Raw genomic sequence first — 15,169 nt, forward strand, 5'->3', positions numbered from 1 at the left:
ATATATATATATATATATATATATATACACACACACACACACACACACACACACACATACTCAAATAGATGACTAGAATAAATGCACCATGCATGTGTAAATGCCACACACAACCTTCTCAGTCTCAGCAGATCCTCATCAAAAGTCATTCAGTTGTCTGGTGTTAATATATGCAAGACGATACTAACAGTAATTTGGGCCTAAGTGCTATCCTGTTTGCTCTAAAGACACATCCAACCATCAGTGTGAGTTAATTACATCCTCACAAACACCCTGATGCAGCCTCTGGGGACAGACGAGCACCGATTCCTAACAAATCAAGGCCAATTTCCCTCATTCTAGCACCTGAATCGGGTTGAATGGTGAAACATATGGCGATATGATGTTGCTACAGCACGTATTAGACACACTTTCTCACTAATTCAAACTCTGGTTACACGTTTAAAATGCATGTAAAATGACCAGTGATTCAAGTAATGATGCATTCAAGCGAAAAACAATTACTTTTGCCAGACCTGCCAATGGCAAGTGAATTTATTACACAGGATCAGACAAGACTAATGTTCCTGATTATGTCACCACCATGAAACAATTAGACGGCATCACAATCAAAAAACCTTCTCAATATGTCACGTCACTGTAATAGAGAGAAATTTGTTGAAATAGATACAGGCTCTCTGATGAATCAACAAATATGTCTACGTTTAAGATGAAGAGAAAAACTCTTGGAGCAAGTAGTCTGAAAATGAAAGTAAGCCAAATTTAAGGGGGTAAATCTCATTGCACAGGTCATATTTCACTCCAGAATTAAAACGAAATTATATTTTGCCTAAATAAAATTAGGTTTATTTCTAGGAGCTAAAAGATATTAAGATTCCTGATTATTTTCAAGACAATTAAGCACATTTTCATCAAAAAAAATCTATTTAGCTATTATATATAATATAGCTATCAATATTATAGCTATTGTTCTTGGTGTGAACGGGCTCAAATGTTTCAGCAGAACATGCACTAGACCTTTGATGCACTGATCAGAAGTTTGCTATTGTTTAGAGCATCAGTTCTAATATGTGCAAAATGGGTCAATCAGAAGACTGGTTTCTTTCCAAAGCAGTGAAATGGAGAACAGCTGTGACAGAGTGCTCCTTCTGGGTAAAAAGTCCTCGTCTTACGTCAGGGCTCACTCGGATTGCATCGGCGCGTGTTCCCGAGGAGACTGATCAATATGAGGCGCTTGGATCACCCGCGGAGGCTTTCAAACCACGGCCTTTCTGTCCCGCTGAAGGTCACCGGCGAATCTGCATGTGCTAAATACAGCCGCCACCTCTTTTAACCTCTTCCACCTCTCAGCCGCCGCTCACACAGACCTCAGGTGCCCCGGGGAGCCGTGAAATGCACTGTTATTCAAACCTGGCTTTTTGGCAGCAAGCTAATCTTATGTTCCACTCAAACTGCTCATGTACGGCTGTCAGGTTATAAAGCGTAAAGCTTTAGCGTCACCGCCGAACCGGCTCCAGGCAATCTGATTGGCTAGATTGGAAACTCCCAGAGTGCTTTTCACTGAACACAATAGGCATTCTGTCCTCTCGTGGCTGTGTCTGAGTTTCTGCCGTGACAGTGATGTGGAGGGTTTAAAACGCTCTCGGGTCAGAAAGGAATCACTATATGCTTAGCTCAGGAAGTCATTTGGTGCTAAAAGTGCAGGGTTTGAAAACCAACTCAAATCTTTTCAACAACTGCTAAAGCGGATGGAGAGGATTCAGTCTGGCCTTCCAGTGCTGTTGCATGACATTTTCATATAGTTTCTTAAAAAGGGGTCACGAACTGAGAAATCAAAATTCCCTTGATCTTTTGACATGTAAGAGGTCATTGCACTAAAAAACATCCTGTAATTTTCAGAACTCAAAACTTTCTCGCTAGTCTAAAAACAGCTTATATTGAAGCCAATCGGCCAAAACGACAGGTTGTGGAATGTGCCACTCTATGACGTAATAGTGTGGATAAATCCTGACTCCGCTGAAGAAAATCAACGCCTGCTTCTACATCACTGCCTGTTTAGCTCCACCTGCCTATTCACGCATGTAGTGTAAATAACGAGAGAGACAAACGCAGGTCTACACAGAAATCAAATTATAAAGATGCTCGAAGACAACAAGACACTGTGCAATGCCAAGCTGTGGAAAAACTGTCTCTGCATCACCTTCCTTCTGATCCCAACATTAGGCAAGAGTGGATGAACAGAGTATTTATGTTTTTTAACCTAAATCATAGCAGTGTTCATCTATGAGGAATGTAGGCTGTCAAACATACACAACTGTCAGCCAATCATAGCAGTGGGCGTTTACTTCCGAGTCGTCAATCCACCACACCTATTCAAACAGAGCGTTCTGATAAGGGGGTCAAAACAGGACAGAAAATAGCCTTTTACTTCTAAATTATGATGTTTTTTGATGTAAAAATCTTGATAACATTATAAGTGGACCTCAGAGAACAGTACAAAATAACAAAAAAAACAGTTCATGTCCCCATAAAAATATTTTTTGTCATTAAAAATTAGGGCTGCCCCCTAATAGTCGACTATCCGTTAGTCAACGAGAAGACGACCAAAATGTTATTAGTCACTTAGTCACAGAAAAAAAAAATGTTCCACACGAAGTGGCGAAATCACGCAGTCCGTGACGGACAAATCGTTAACGACTGGTCTATGTGGTAATATAGTACATCGGGCAGGACATAGGCTACGCTCACCTAACAATCATCGACCGCAAATATGGCTTATCATCTGAAATATGTATGTAGTAGCAACTTTACATGGCAGCTCAATCTAATGTTAGCCTAGAAAAAAGTGCGCTGTTCACGTGTTTGTGCGGAGTGTGGAAGCTGAACAGTAGCGCGCACGCTTGGGCTACTGCATGACTGATGGAAGCGCTGCTGCGATTATTTGCACTTAAAATACTTAGACATTTTTGGTCATACAGATAAGAGTAATGCAGCTTTCGTATCTGTAAAGACTCTACGTTTATTTGTGTGCACTCAGAATAACAATGAAACGTTGTGCTTTTGTAAAATAATTAAAGCAAACAGGATGCGTTTTCTGCCGTCTCGGACTCTGTGAACTAGAGTGCGTCATTTCGAAACTCCGTGTATTCTTGCCTTATTACAGAGACATGAAAAATATATCTATAGAGAGTGAAACTTTTAAATGAACCAATTCAAATAGAAAGCAAATATTCTCAGATTATGTAATCCGTATGAAACATGCATACAGGCACATACTGCGGGGATGACGAGTCAGTGTCGCCGACTTCATCTATTAAACCGAAAACAGAAAGCACTAGTGTAGCAATAAATTATAAAACGTTAATGCAGTGTACTTGCTGTTTTTCCCTAACACATTCATAATTATTATATTTGCCGGTGCGCTGTGGCTGTCACGGTCACTCGAGGACTAACGAATGAGGAGACGCTGGAGAATAGTTAACTTGAATTTAATTCAAAATAAACAAAGGAATACAAAACATGGGAAATTCAGGGACGACATGTAGCAGACAGAATGACATTTAACAGCAGACAGAAAAAACTGGGAAACACAGGGTTTAAATGCTCAGAAACTAATGGGACACACCTGGGAACAATACGAACTAAACGGGGAACACCTGGACTCAAATAATAACAAATGAGGACAGGACACAGGAAGAACCAAATAAGGGCAAACAGGAACATGATTCCTAGGAGTGAGCCACGACCGACGGGCTTGACTGTGGAGTGGCCAGCGGGCTTGCCACAGGAACTTCGGAACTAGACTTCGGAACGGCCGGCGGGCTGGACTTCGGCGCGGCTGGCGCGCTAGACTTCGGGACGGCCGGCGGGCTGGAGAAAGCCATGGCCGGCGGGCTTGACTGAGGAACGGCCAGCAGAGGAGTCCCGGATCGGGATCGGAGGCTCTCCAGACACCGGATGACTGCCTCCTTCCAGTCGAGGCTGGTGGTGTCTGGGAGCTCCATGGGGCGATGGTAAGTAATCCCGATCCGGAACAGCATCACGAGGGTTTCCCCCTCGAGGGAGCTGGCGAGGGCGAGCGGCACGAACGCCCTCGCGTAGCTGACAAGGTTGGGGCTCGCCTGAGCCACGGCGATGAACATCGCTCGTTCCTCCATAATCTCGGGGGGAAAACAAAAACACTTTGAAAAACCGGAAAATAAACACGGGGAGAAGAGGCGCCGCTCACTTTCGGTTCGGGTCTGCTGTTCTGTCACGGTCACTCGGGGAGGAACGAATGAGGAGACGCTGGAGTATAGTTAACTAGAATTTAATTCAAAATAAACAAAGGAATACAAAACATGGGAACTTCAGGGATGACATGTAGCAGACAGAATGACATTTAACAGCAGACAGAAAACACTGGGAAACACAGGGTTTAAATGCTCAGAAACTAATGGGACACACCTGGGAACAATACGAACTAAACGGGGAACACCTGGACTCAAATAATAACAAATGAGGACAGGACACAGGAAGAAACAAATAAGGGCAAACAGGAACATACACGTGACAGTGGCAAGCCTTTTTTGCGTGCGCTTGAGCGCTTATTAGGCTATGTAGGCAATTAAAGGCTCATTATTATGATTTATATGGTTTATTAATAAAAGTGCGACTAATAGTCGACTAATGCTTAAAATGAACGACTACTAGTCGACCAGAAAAATATTTAGTCGAGGGCAGCCCTATTAAAAATACTACATGGATTTTTTATATATAGGATATTCACTTTTTTATTTCATTTGTGTTCGGGTCATTTTGAGCCAGAGAGGATTTTCTTTTCCACCGAAAATGATAATTAATGTTATTGCATTGGACTAAAATTGACTTTGCTCACACGTTATAACAGCACACATTATAAATCAATTTTTGTACTTTTTAGGATTATTTTCCCACCTTGTGACACTTGTGGGGTTCCCAGTCAAAAACGACTGGGCTACCAAAAAAAATAAAAACCTGCTTATAAATTTTTGTTATGCTATGTTATTGCCAAATATTGGATTACATGTTTTTATCAACTTGTTTTCTATCACTTAGCATAGGTTTTGTATTTCTTTTTGGAACTGATGGATCGTAGGCCTCATCAATCTGAGTTTATGCACCTCAGCTTTTGAGTGAACATTTTCAACAAATAATACTTTTTTCACTCCAAAACTGAGGTGCATGAGCTCAGATCAATGAGGCATGATAAAGTCGACAAAAAGATCTTTGACCATAATGCTTTAAAGAACACAAACTCACACATCACACACCACACACATCAAGCCTCATCCATGAAACATGAAGAGCAGAACACATTTCTGTGTAAATCATTTGTAAAACCTTGCGTAAAATGTTTGTAAAACGTTCTGCTCATTATATATACTCACACATATAGGCAGAGGCTATTTTACACTAAGTGAAAATAGCATATTTTCTTAGCGATATGCTATTTACACTAACTGCAAATAGCGATAGATTCCATTTACAGTTTGCAATAAGTGTTAATAGTAGTTAGTTGCTATTTATACTAGTGCAAATAGTCACAGATATTGACACTTCAGTATTATAGTACATTATAAAACAGTATGCAATAATAACGTATTGAGTGTACCAAAAAAAGAAAGTAAGCAAATTTAAGTGGGTGAATCTCGTTAAGAAAATTCCAGGTCATGTTTCACTCCAGAATTATAAGAAATTATATTTTGCCTAAAAAAAAAAAAAAAAAGAGTTTGTTTCTAGGAGCTGTAAGAGTTTATGATTTTGATTATTTTTAAGCCAATTAAGCACATTTTGCCCAAATAAAAATCTTGTTCAGACAAAATATACATGTATTTTTAATATTAAAATTACCATAAAATGTAATTTAATTCCATATAAAGAATTATACCATGGTGTCAAACTATTTAAATCATACTGCACATTACTTTTTGATTAAAAGAATAGCTAATTTGTTCACATAAAAAACAGAACTGGAGGGGAAATGTGCTCAATTATCATAAAAAATAATGGTGAAAAAATGGCTTTATTTTATTTGAGTCTCTCTCTCTCTCTGTAAGACTTTGTGAGATTCACCCTAATAAGCTTTGAAAAATATAATTATGTAACACAATAGGAGTTGGGCTCTGTCGCAACAAATGAGTCATAAGTTAGCTTGAATTACAACCCATGATCCATTTGAGGTAATCTGTTTTTTACCCAGTATGAGGTAATTAAAATACTTTAGTCATCACTTTGTCATCGTTCTCCAATATAACCATAGATCATGAGGTCAAACCACAACCAAGCTATACTGCACTTCTTACAAAAACTCTATAGTCCTCATAATCGATTCATAATGAATCAGCCAGAGTGGCATAAGACAGATCTTGTCCCTCATTGACCAAGGTCTCATCTCTAGTCATACACAGGCATTCTCCTCAGAGAAACCACATTTCATGCACCTGTGTGCTTCAAACACACAAAACACTCACAGTGTCACGGAAACGGGTGTGTGGAGGCAGGCAGGACGACGAGGACGACAAGGACAACAAGAATTCCACTACTTACTTTTAATGTAGACACAACAAGGCAGGTACAGGTAGGTGAAACAAACAGCCTCGGGGTAACATTCACAATCACAACAAACGGTCCACAGGGGCGTTACACACAGCACATCAAGAACCTTCCAGCCCGGAGCTGTTTCACTACACATTTGAGCCCCTGGGTAAGGACTCATAATATATTTAACTGTATTTTGGTGCTAATTACCACCATCTACACGCAGCCTAAATGAAGTCGAGTGGCTTCAAAGGGTGGAAATGTTAAAACAAATGTTCTGGAACATTCAGTACCCTCACGGCTCATACTGTAGTATGAAACTTCACTGACGTCTCTGTGAGACAGTGAGCAGCAGGGACGGTTTGTCAAAATTGGGGCAAGTATTGATGGATCTAAGATGGGAGTTTAGCCCTAAACCCTTTCAGAAATGTTCACTATCAATTCAGGGAAATATCTAAATGTTTAGGGCAAAAATATCATATCACAATTTTTTTTTTCAGGAAAATTTTATCACGGTTCTTTGTTATGTTGGTTTTACTATTTTGCAAGCTGTCTGAGCAGTACAGCCAAACTAATTTCCCTAGCCTTACAAGGTAACAAAATATAAAATACAAAAGAATGGCAGACATTAAAATAAAAAAATTAAAAACATACAATATTAATTAAAAAATAAGAAGAAATATACACATTACAATTCACATAATATACAAATAAAACAAACAGTGCTTTATTTTTCAGGTACAGTAGGTGTATTTAGCAGTAGCATTTAAGAAATTTCATGAACAAATATAAAAATAAAACACTATTTACACTTCACTGTATAAATTATCATTTATACATTGATTCTTATTAAAGCAACTGTATTAAAATTCTTAAGTCAAGAGCAGTGAGTGATTTTTCTCTTTGTTTTGTTATTTTATTAACATTAAATGGACAGTTCAGCCAAAAATGAAAATTCTGTCATCGTTTATTCACTCTGAAGTTGTTTTGAACCTGAATGAGTTTCTTTTGTTGAATATAAAAGATATTTTGAAGAATGTGGGTGACCAAAACTACTACCAAAGTCAATGGGGACCAGCAACTGTTTGGTTACCCACATTCTTGTAAATATCTTATTTTATGTTCATCACAAGAAAGTTGAGATTATATCGCCACCTGTTGGTTTGGCATGCTCTTGACAGTGCTACATAGCATGCGTTTGCGTTTTCATGTGGACGGAGATTTTTTTTAAAAACGGAAGAAGGAAAAAACGATTTTAGAATGCAAATAGTTTTCAATTGTCATGTGTCTCCTACCAACAAGGCACATTTTCTGTGTGAGTTTGTTGTGATCAGAACGACTTTAAAGTCTGGTAGTGTATGATCCTCAGTTGTTGATGGCCAGTTTTTCTCTGTAACCATTTGCAAAGTCGGCAAGTGTATGATCCCTAGTGTTTTCAAATCTGTTCAGATTTTAAAAGTGGTGTAGTGTATTCCAGCCTTAAGTCCAATGGACATCTTTTATGGTGCTTTCTTTAGGCTAATCATCAGTCCTTGGTCCCTTCGCTTTGGTTTCCATTGAAGAAAGTAAGTCATATGCATTTGGAATGCCATGAGTAAATAACAACTGACTGTTCATTTTAAGTATGCCGCTCACAGGTTTCAACCAGCTGTACAGCAGAGGTGGAAAGTGTACGAAAATATTCTACTTAAGTAAAAGTACAATTACATTAATGAAATTTTACTTAAGTACAAGTAAAAGTACCAGTCTAAAAATCTACTCAAGTAAAAGTAAAAAGTAGCTCATTTAAAATTTACTCATTTTTCACGTAATTTTAACAGTGGGAGGGAGGCAAAAATGGGATAGGCCAAGGGTGTCAAACTCAGCCCTGCACAGTTTAGATATAACCCTAATTAAACACATCTGATCCAGCTAAGCTAATCATTTAGGCTTATTTGAAAACTACATGGTATGTGTGTTGCAGCAGGGTTGAAACTAAACTCTGCAGGGCTGCGGCCCTTCAGGAACTGAGTTTGACACCCCTGGGATAGGCCTATAAATCTCAAACTAGTTGTTTTTAATTAAAGGAATCAGTTACTTAGAATAATAAGACATTTGCGCTGTTACCAGGCAAATTAAATCAGTATCAACGAAATTCATCTTTGCAATGCAGAGGAAACACAGAAGCTTCATCGGAAGTGGCATTTAGATGTATTTACACACTGTTTAATGCAGGACATGAATGCATTTAACCTGCATTTACAAATGCAGAAATAATGTTTTGATATATAAGACATAAAATGTTGAATACTAATTTGAAATTATAAGAAAAAAAATCTAAAGATACTTTAAATGTGAAATTAAAACGGCCAGTAGGTGTCAGCAAGTCACTGTTAATAAGTGAGTCATTGCGATTGAACAGAATCATTTAAACGGTTGATTCATTCAGGAACGAAACACTGTCATGTTGCTCAGAGATGCAAAACTGTGCTATGGTGGCTGTGTTTGAAATTATTTTTGTTGTAGAAATAGAGCAAAAACAGGCAATATGGTGTCTAAAATGCAAGTCTCTTAATTAACTTCTTGTTTATTGAACTGTTGTAAAAAGAAAAAATCTAATAATCATGTATGTAATCATGCTGATTTTTGGAGGAAAAAATGCCATTCTTCGTGTGATATTGATTTACTATATGAAATTATATAAATATAAACATTTTCTGCCCCTATATCTTCAATTTTGTGATCATTCTAAATGCATTTTAACAAACTGAATCACGCAGTGAAAGAATGCACTCTAAATGCACTAGTCTAACCTAGACTTCACGGCACTCTGTAGGAGTGTTTTGTTCGTTTTTTGGCAAAATACTGATCATGTCAAATCATTCAAATCAAGCGTAGCGTTAGTTCTGGCAGGTCACGTTAGTCAAGCTCGCATCAGCTGACTCTCAGCTGATCCCCATCAACCTATGGGAATCAATCATCTTTGACGATAGTGGTCCTGACAGAAACAACAATTACGATATTATCGCAGACGATATATATCGCACACTTCACACCACTGTCTTTTTGGCTAATTTGTGCAAAACCTCTTGCTAAACTGTCAAAGCTTCATTTTAACCACCAATGCAACGATGCAAGTATTTACCTTACCTATACATGCTTGCGAAGGGTTGATGTCGAGATTTTATAAGCTGCTAGTTTGGTCTCCCTAGGCAAACACAGCTTACACTGCATAATAGAGCATAAATATGGCCAGGGGTTCACTTCATTTCCTTCGAGTCAACTTCAGCAGAATATGACGGGGTTTCGTTTTCAGCTGGGTCTGCACCATAACGCCTGTCCTGTCCGTCTGCATCTTTCTTGTGATTTTAGCACCAGTTTGCTCTCCTGCCCATTATTTACTGCAGTAGTTTCCAGGGAGCGATTTTTTTTTTTACTCAGTAATTAATGTGTTTTAAAATGTAGCGAAGCACAATACTTCAAACAAAATATACTTAAGTAAAAGTAAGATTACAGATTTTAAAAATTACTTTAAAAAGTAGAAGTACACAAAAAAGCTACTCAATTACAGTAACGCGAGTAAATGTAATTCGTTACTTTCCACCTCTGCTGTACAGAATGTCATTCGGTCTTCACAAATCCAATAAGCCTCATTGTGAGCGCCAACCAAACTCTTATCAGACTGCCTGAGCTTGACTCATATTTGCAACATGGATCACTTCGATAAGAGAAGAGCAATGTGTCATCTTTAATACGCTTAACATCTCTGCACAGGAACAACTTTCCCCCTGCGAAGTGACTATGCACCATAACTATGACTAAAATGGCTATGAAGTCAGTGTTACGTCATTTTAATATGGAAATTCAATGTTCTCAGTTAACATTTTCTGACTTTTTTTTTCTTTTTAACCTAAATCTAATCAATAAGCAATACAGATAAAACGTGGTTGTCCTTCAAAAACAAAGAAACAGTTCTGCTTTTTGGCACTGACAAACCAAAGCACTATAAATCTGTCTTATTGACAAACTGCACCATGAAGACCTAAATCCCCTCTACTACGACGGTTTCCAATTGACCTCTATCTCAGCACAAGACTAATGAAATCCAGAATCAATCCCTCCTAGACGCAGACGAGTCCTAGATTTAATACAGTATGCAATTAACTATTAATATTCCATCTTAACCCAGAACCCAGTGTGGGTTAAGATGCTACCCATTTGTTATCAAGACCACAAAGCTTTCACTTAAGGTCTAGTTCATGTACTGTATGTTTCAGAAGAAATGTGTTACAAGGTCTCATTCATTTCTGGTTTCCTCATTCAGTCTCATACACTAAAAATGACAAATCACTCTTATTTTGTATGCAGTCTGTGCTGTTCAAATGGTTTTGATGTATAATACTTCTTAGGCTTCTGTAAAACATATTGTGTTTATCTGAATTTCCACATTAATCAGAATAAATTGATACTGAAAAGCTAATGAAAGTAAAAAAAAACAAAAAAAAAACACCATTTTCATATTTTTGACACCAATATCCGCTTAATTACCAACTTTGAGAATGCAATTGGGAGTTAACGGACTAATATACTTTGGGCAAACACTTTTCATTCAAAATTACCTTTCTGTTGATGGTTATCCATATGCTATATTTATCACTGTAAACCTGACTAAATATCTTATGCACTCTCACATGCACCAAGTATGTTAAGAAAGAAAAAAACTTCTTAAAGAGACAGTTTACCCAAAAATGAAAATTTACCCTCGTGTCGTTCCAAACCTATATGACTTTCTTTCTACTAAATAACACAAAAGAAGATGTTTTGAAGAACATTGGGGTCCAAACAAAAATGGACCCTACTGAAAATTCCACAGAAGAATGTATACAGGTTTTAAGAGCAACATGGGTAGCTGAGTAAATGATGACAGAATTTTTAACATTGGGTGAACTATCCCTTTAACGTAAAATTGCACATTTTTGCATTGTACAAATTTCCGTTACCAGCCCTGGGGTGGTTTAACCAGGCTGCGTCGCCCCTATAAAATCACTATGTCATACTGGCAGTGCATTAGCCTAAAGCTTGAGAAAGCTAAAGACATGTCTTGGACTTACCTGTGGACATTCATTTCTTGAGGCGGTCTGGTGGCTTTATCATAGGCCACTTTGGCAGAAATTCCCAGGATGATAAGGAGGGCAATGACCCCGCAGGTGATGTAGACGGTGGTGTTGGTCTGGTCCAGTGCAGGGTCGTACGTGTCCCCTGTGGGTGCTGGTGAGGGCGGTTGGGTTTTGATCCAGTCGGGCGTGTTGTAGTTGGTACAGACTCTCTGATCTAGTCGTTTGGCTTTCACAGGACAGCAGAAGCGCAGGAAGCAGCTCCCGCAGCAGTACCGGTGGTCAGTGTTGTTGCAGGCAAACTCTTTGTCGTACTGACCACTCACGTCATAGTAACCAAGACAGGTGTCATGATCACCAACGATGGGCGCCTGGACTTGTGTGATCCGTCGGGGTGCAACTGTCGGAGCAACGGTGCTGTTGACCTCCCTCACCTTTGGGGGTCTCTTTGGAGGGGGTTTGCTCTGCTTGGCTGTGGATGCGCTCAGAACGCACAGCGGGTCTAGATAGACCAACAGAAGTAGGAGATGTCGTATCCCCATGGCTTCAGGTGGTGATGTGTTTCTCCTCTTTTTATAATTTCTTCAATCCGGCACCGACACGCTTGTCATGCACTCTTGCAGGTCCTCCATTCTCCATCTCCGCGTAGCATCATTTCAACAGTCCTCCTCCCTAAGGCTCTCATTCTTTAAGGCATAAGGGCTTATAGAGTCAAAACAACAACTACGCAATGCCCATTTCACGGTGAGTGGATGGAGTGAAAAGGTTCTCAAACTTGAAATCTACTTGCTCAAGACTACATTATGTTAATCTGAAAAACAAAATATGAGAGGGAAAACAATTAAAGGGGTCATATGATGCTGCTAAAAAGAACATTATTTTCACAGTTCAAGTCGAAAATGCTAGTCTACATGATTTGCAGTACCATGGACAGCACACACCTCCGTTCAGTATGTTCCTGCAAAATTCATTATACGTTCTTAACAGAAACAAAAAAATCATACTAGGTTAACACATAAAGACTGTCACCACTACTTACAAAAGCCATGAATAGTAAATCTATTGGTGTGGATATGTAGTATATTTCCATAATATGTTGCATAAAATATATAAAAAGAAATCAAAATCCCTTTACAAATCATCAAAGTTTACACATTCAAGAATTAACAAATAAATTCGAATTAAAACTAAATTAATTGAATTAATAAAAGCAATTAAATAAACATATAACAGTACTGGCATTCAATAAAACGAATGAATTAATTTGTAAAAGCTTTATAATCGCTTTATAATTGTAATCTTTTTAATTATTTTTCGTTCCCACTTTCCCTGTACAAAGATTTCCGTCAAGTCAACCAAAACGTGTTTCATGTAGTAACGTTCAAATGGACAGGTTTTTTAAAAATATAATTTAACATAAAGGAATCAAGGACTACGTTGGATGACACTAGCAAACGTAATTTTTAAAAGCCATGCCGGTTACACATAGCCCCTTAAGTTAACGCCTGCGCATTTTCACTTTTACAGTGTAGTAAACCGAATTAATACTCATATATTAAATTACAATCTACTCACGTTACCTCTGACATTTGACATTCATTCATGAAGAAGCTAAAAAGTGGATTTAACGATGCAAAATGGGCAGAACTTACGAGTCCAGTGCGCTCGACACCGGGATGTCCGTCACTGCGCTTCCGAAACGAACAGAGCTGAAAGAGATATGCTCCTCCGCTCCGCTGTGACCCGCCTCCATCTCTCTCTCTCTCTCTCTCTCTCTCTCTCTCTCTCTCTCAACAACTGCATTAGTGTCATGGACAGCCTTTGAACACACAAGACATGTTCGTTCATGAACATTACTTTCAGGAAAACATATCCCTTTCTTAAAACTGCACTACACCTCAGAACTGTATATTGATTATCTTCTATAATTTACTTCATTGCAATCTAGAGCGTTTAAGAGCAGCAAATTATCATCATGCAGTAGTTCAGCTGTGATTTCTTGGCTTCTCACTATTTAGTCTATAGGCTACTCTATAAAATATTGTGGTTACTCTTACAAACATGATCAACTGTGTAAACTCTTTTTAAAAATCTCGAACATATATATTTAATCTCACAATAAACATCCACGAAGATAAACCCACCCACATCCGTCGATTGGCCGTTATGACCGTTAACTTTTGAATTTTGCGAGAGCGCGAATTCCTGTGAAGGACTGGATGACGCGTGCAAATATCAGGAGCAGGGACTTAAAGAATATAGAAAAAAAACAACGCAGGGCTGTTCTACCCTGATTAAACATTATCAGCTGTATAAAGTCGGATTTACAATATTCATCTGATATTAGGCTGTAATTCTGCCTGCAATCAACATCGGATTACACATTATCATCCCTGTATGTGCACTTGACTGCTACAGGATGCAAAATGATGATAGAACAATCCATATAAATATAATATCTGTGTTGTGGCATAAAAAGGTCCATACTGCAGCTTATTTCGGTCAAAAACCACCCACTGACTGACATGTAAAGTAATCTATCACGGTTCCTACAGTAGGGGTGAGGTTATCTGAAATATACAGTGGAGATCAAAATGAGAGACCAATCTATAAATACTTGATTTTTTTTCTGAAATATTGTTAATCTTCATCGCTCAAAATTTAAAGGAATATTAGCTGTGGGTATACTACTGTTATACTAACATTTTTGACACAATAACAAAGGCATTTCAACAAAAACCTTTATTTTGTGGAAAACACAGTGATCAAAATTAGAGAACAATAACCACTTCTGCATGAAAGAAGATTACATCTAAAATGTTGGAGGGTTACAGCTGTCAAAATTTAGTAGTAAGTGTAGAGGCCACAGGACATCTCTAGTTTCTCACACTGCACTGGTGTGATCTTGGTCCACTCTTCTTTCAGTCTCTTCCACAGTTCGGTAATTGTAGTGGGTTCTTTAGCCATAACTTTAGGGCCTTTCGCACCGCGGGAACCTTTTCATAGTACCAGAACTAATTGTAGAACTACCCACTTTTTGGCATTTTCGCACCGCCGGAACTGGGTGCGATTTTGGTACCGGACTGCCTTTTTCGAGAACCAAATTAGCTCCTACTCCGGAGCAGGGTCTAACCAGCACAACTGGTACTAATCGTGACGTAAGTAGACATTGATTGGCCAAACGTGTACGAAAACGCCCTCACCCGCCATGATTTAAAACGCCGTGTAAACATACTGTAAACATTGTGTCAACTTATTTCGCAAGTATGGAGAACAGCGATAGATGGACGGACGCTGAAGTGCAGGCACTTTTAGCAAATGTAGCACTGCCAGTTGTCGTTGGAGATTTAGTCCTCCTTTCCGTTCTTTCAATCGCTTTACGTATACGTCGACTTTCCATGTCCATTATTGTGAAACCCGTGAGACACAACAAAAACACAGCTCCGATCACAGCATCCTCCATCTTCATGTTGTTAATGTTGTTCTTTGTTTCTGTTGTTGAACGCCGCGCACAACTG

General features: G+C 38.7%; 1 protein-coding gene across 1 annotated transcript in view; it reads right to left on the reverse strand.

Moving 5' to 3' along the window:
- Positions 1 to 12,400, reverse strand: part of LOC107696366 (protein shisa-6 homolog) — a 106,204-nt gene extending 93,804 nt beyond the window's left edge. The window contains exon 1 of the mRNA XM_016496668.1: positions 11,649 to 12,400. Coding sequence (XP_016352154.1) covers positions 11,649 to 12,193 — 545 coding nt within the window. The 5' untranslated portion in view covers positions 12,194 to 12,400. The remainder of the gene's footprint in view (positions 1 to 11,648) is intronic.
- Positions 12,401 to 15,169: the final 2,769 nt, after the last annotated feature.

The sequence above is a fragment of the Sinocyclocheilus anshuiensis genome, unplaced genomic scaffold (genome assembly GCF_001515605.1).
Source record: "Sinocyclocheilus anshuiensis isolate Anshui unplaced genomic scaffold, SAMN03320099.WGS_v1.1 scaffold62, whole genome shotgun sequence".
Taxonomy (NCBI): domain Eukaryota; kingdom Metazoa; phylum Chordata; class Actinopteri; order Cypriniformes; family Cyprinidae; genus Sinocyclocheilus; species Sinocyclocheilus anshuiensis.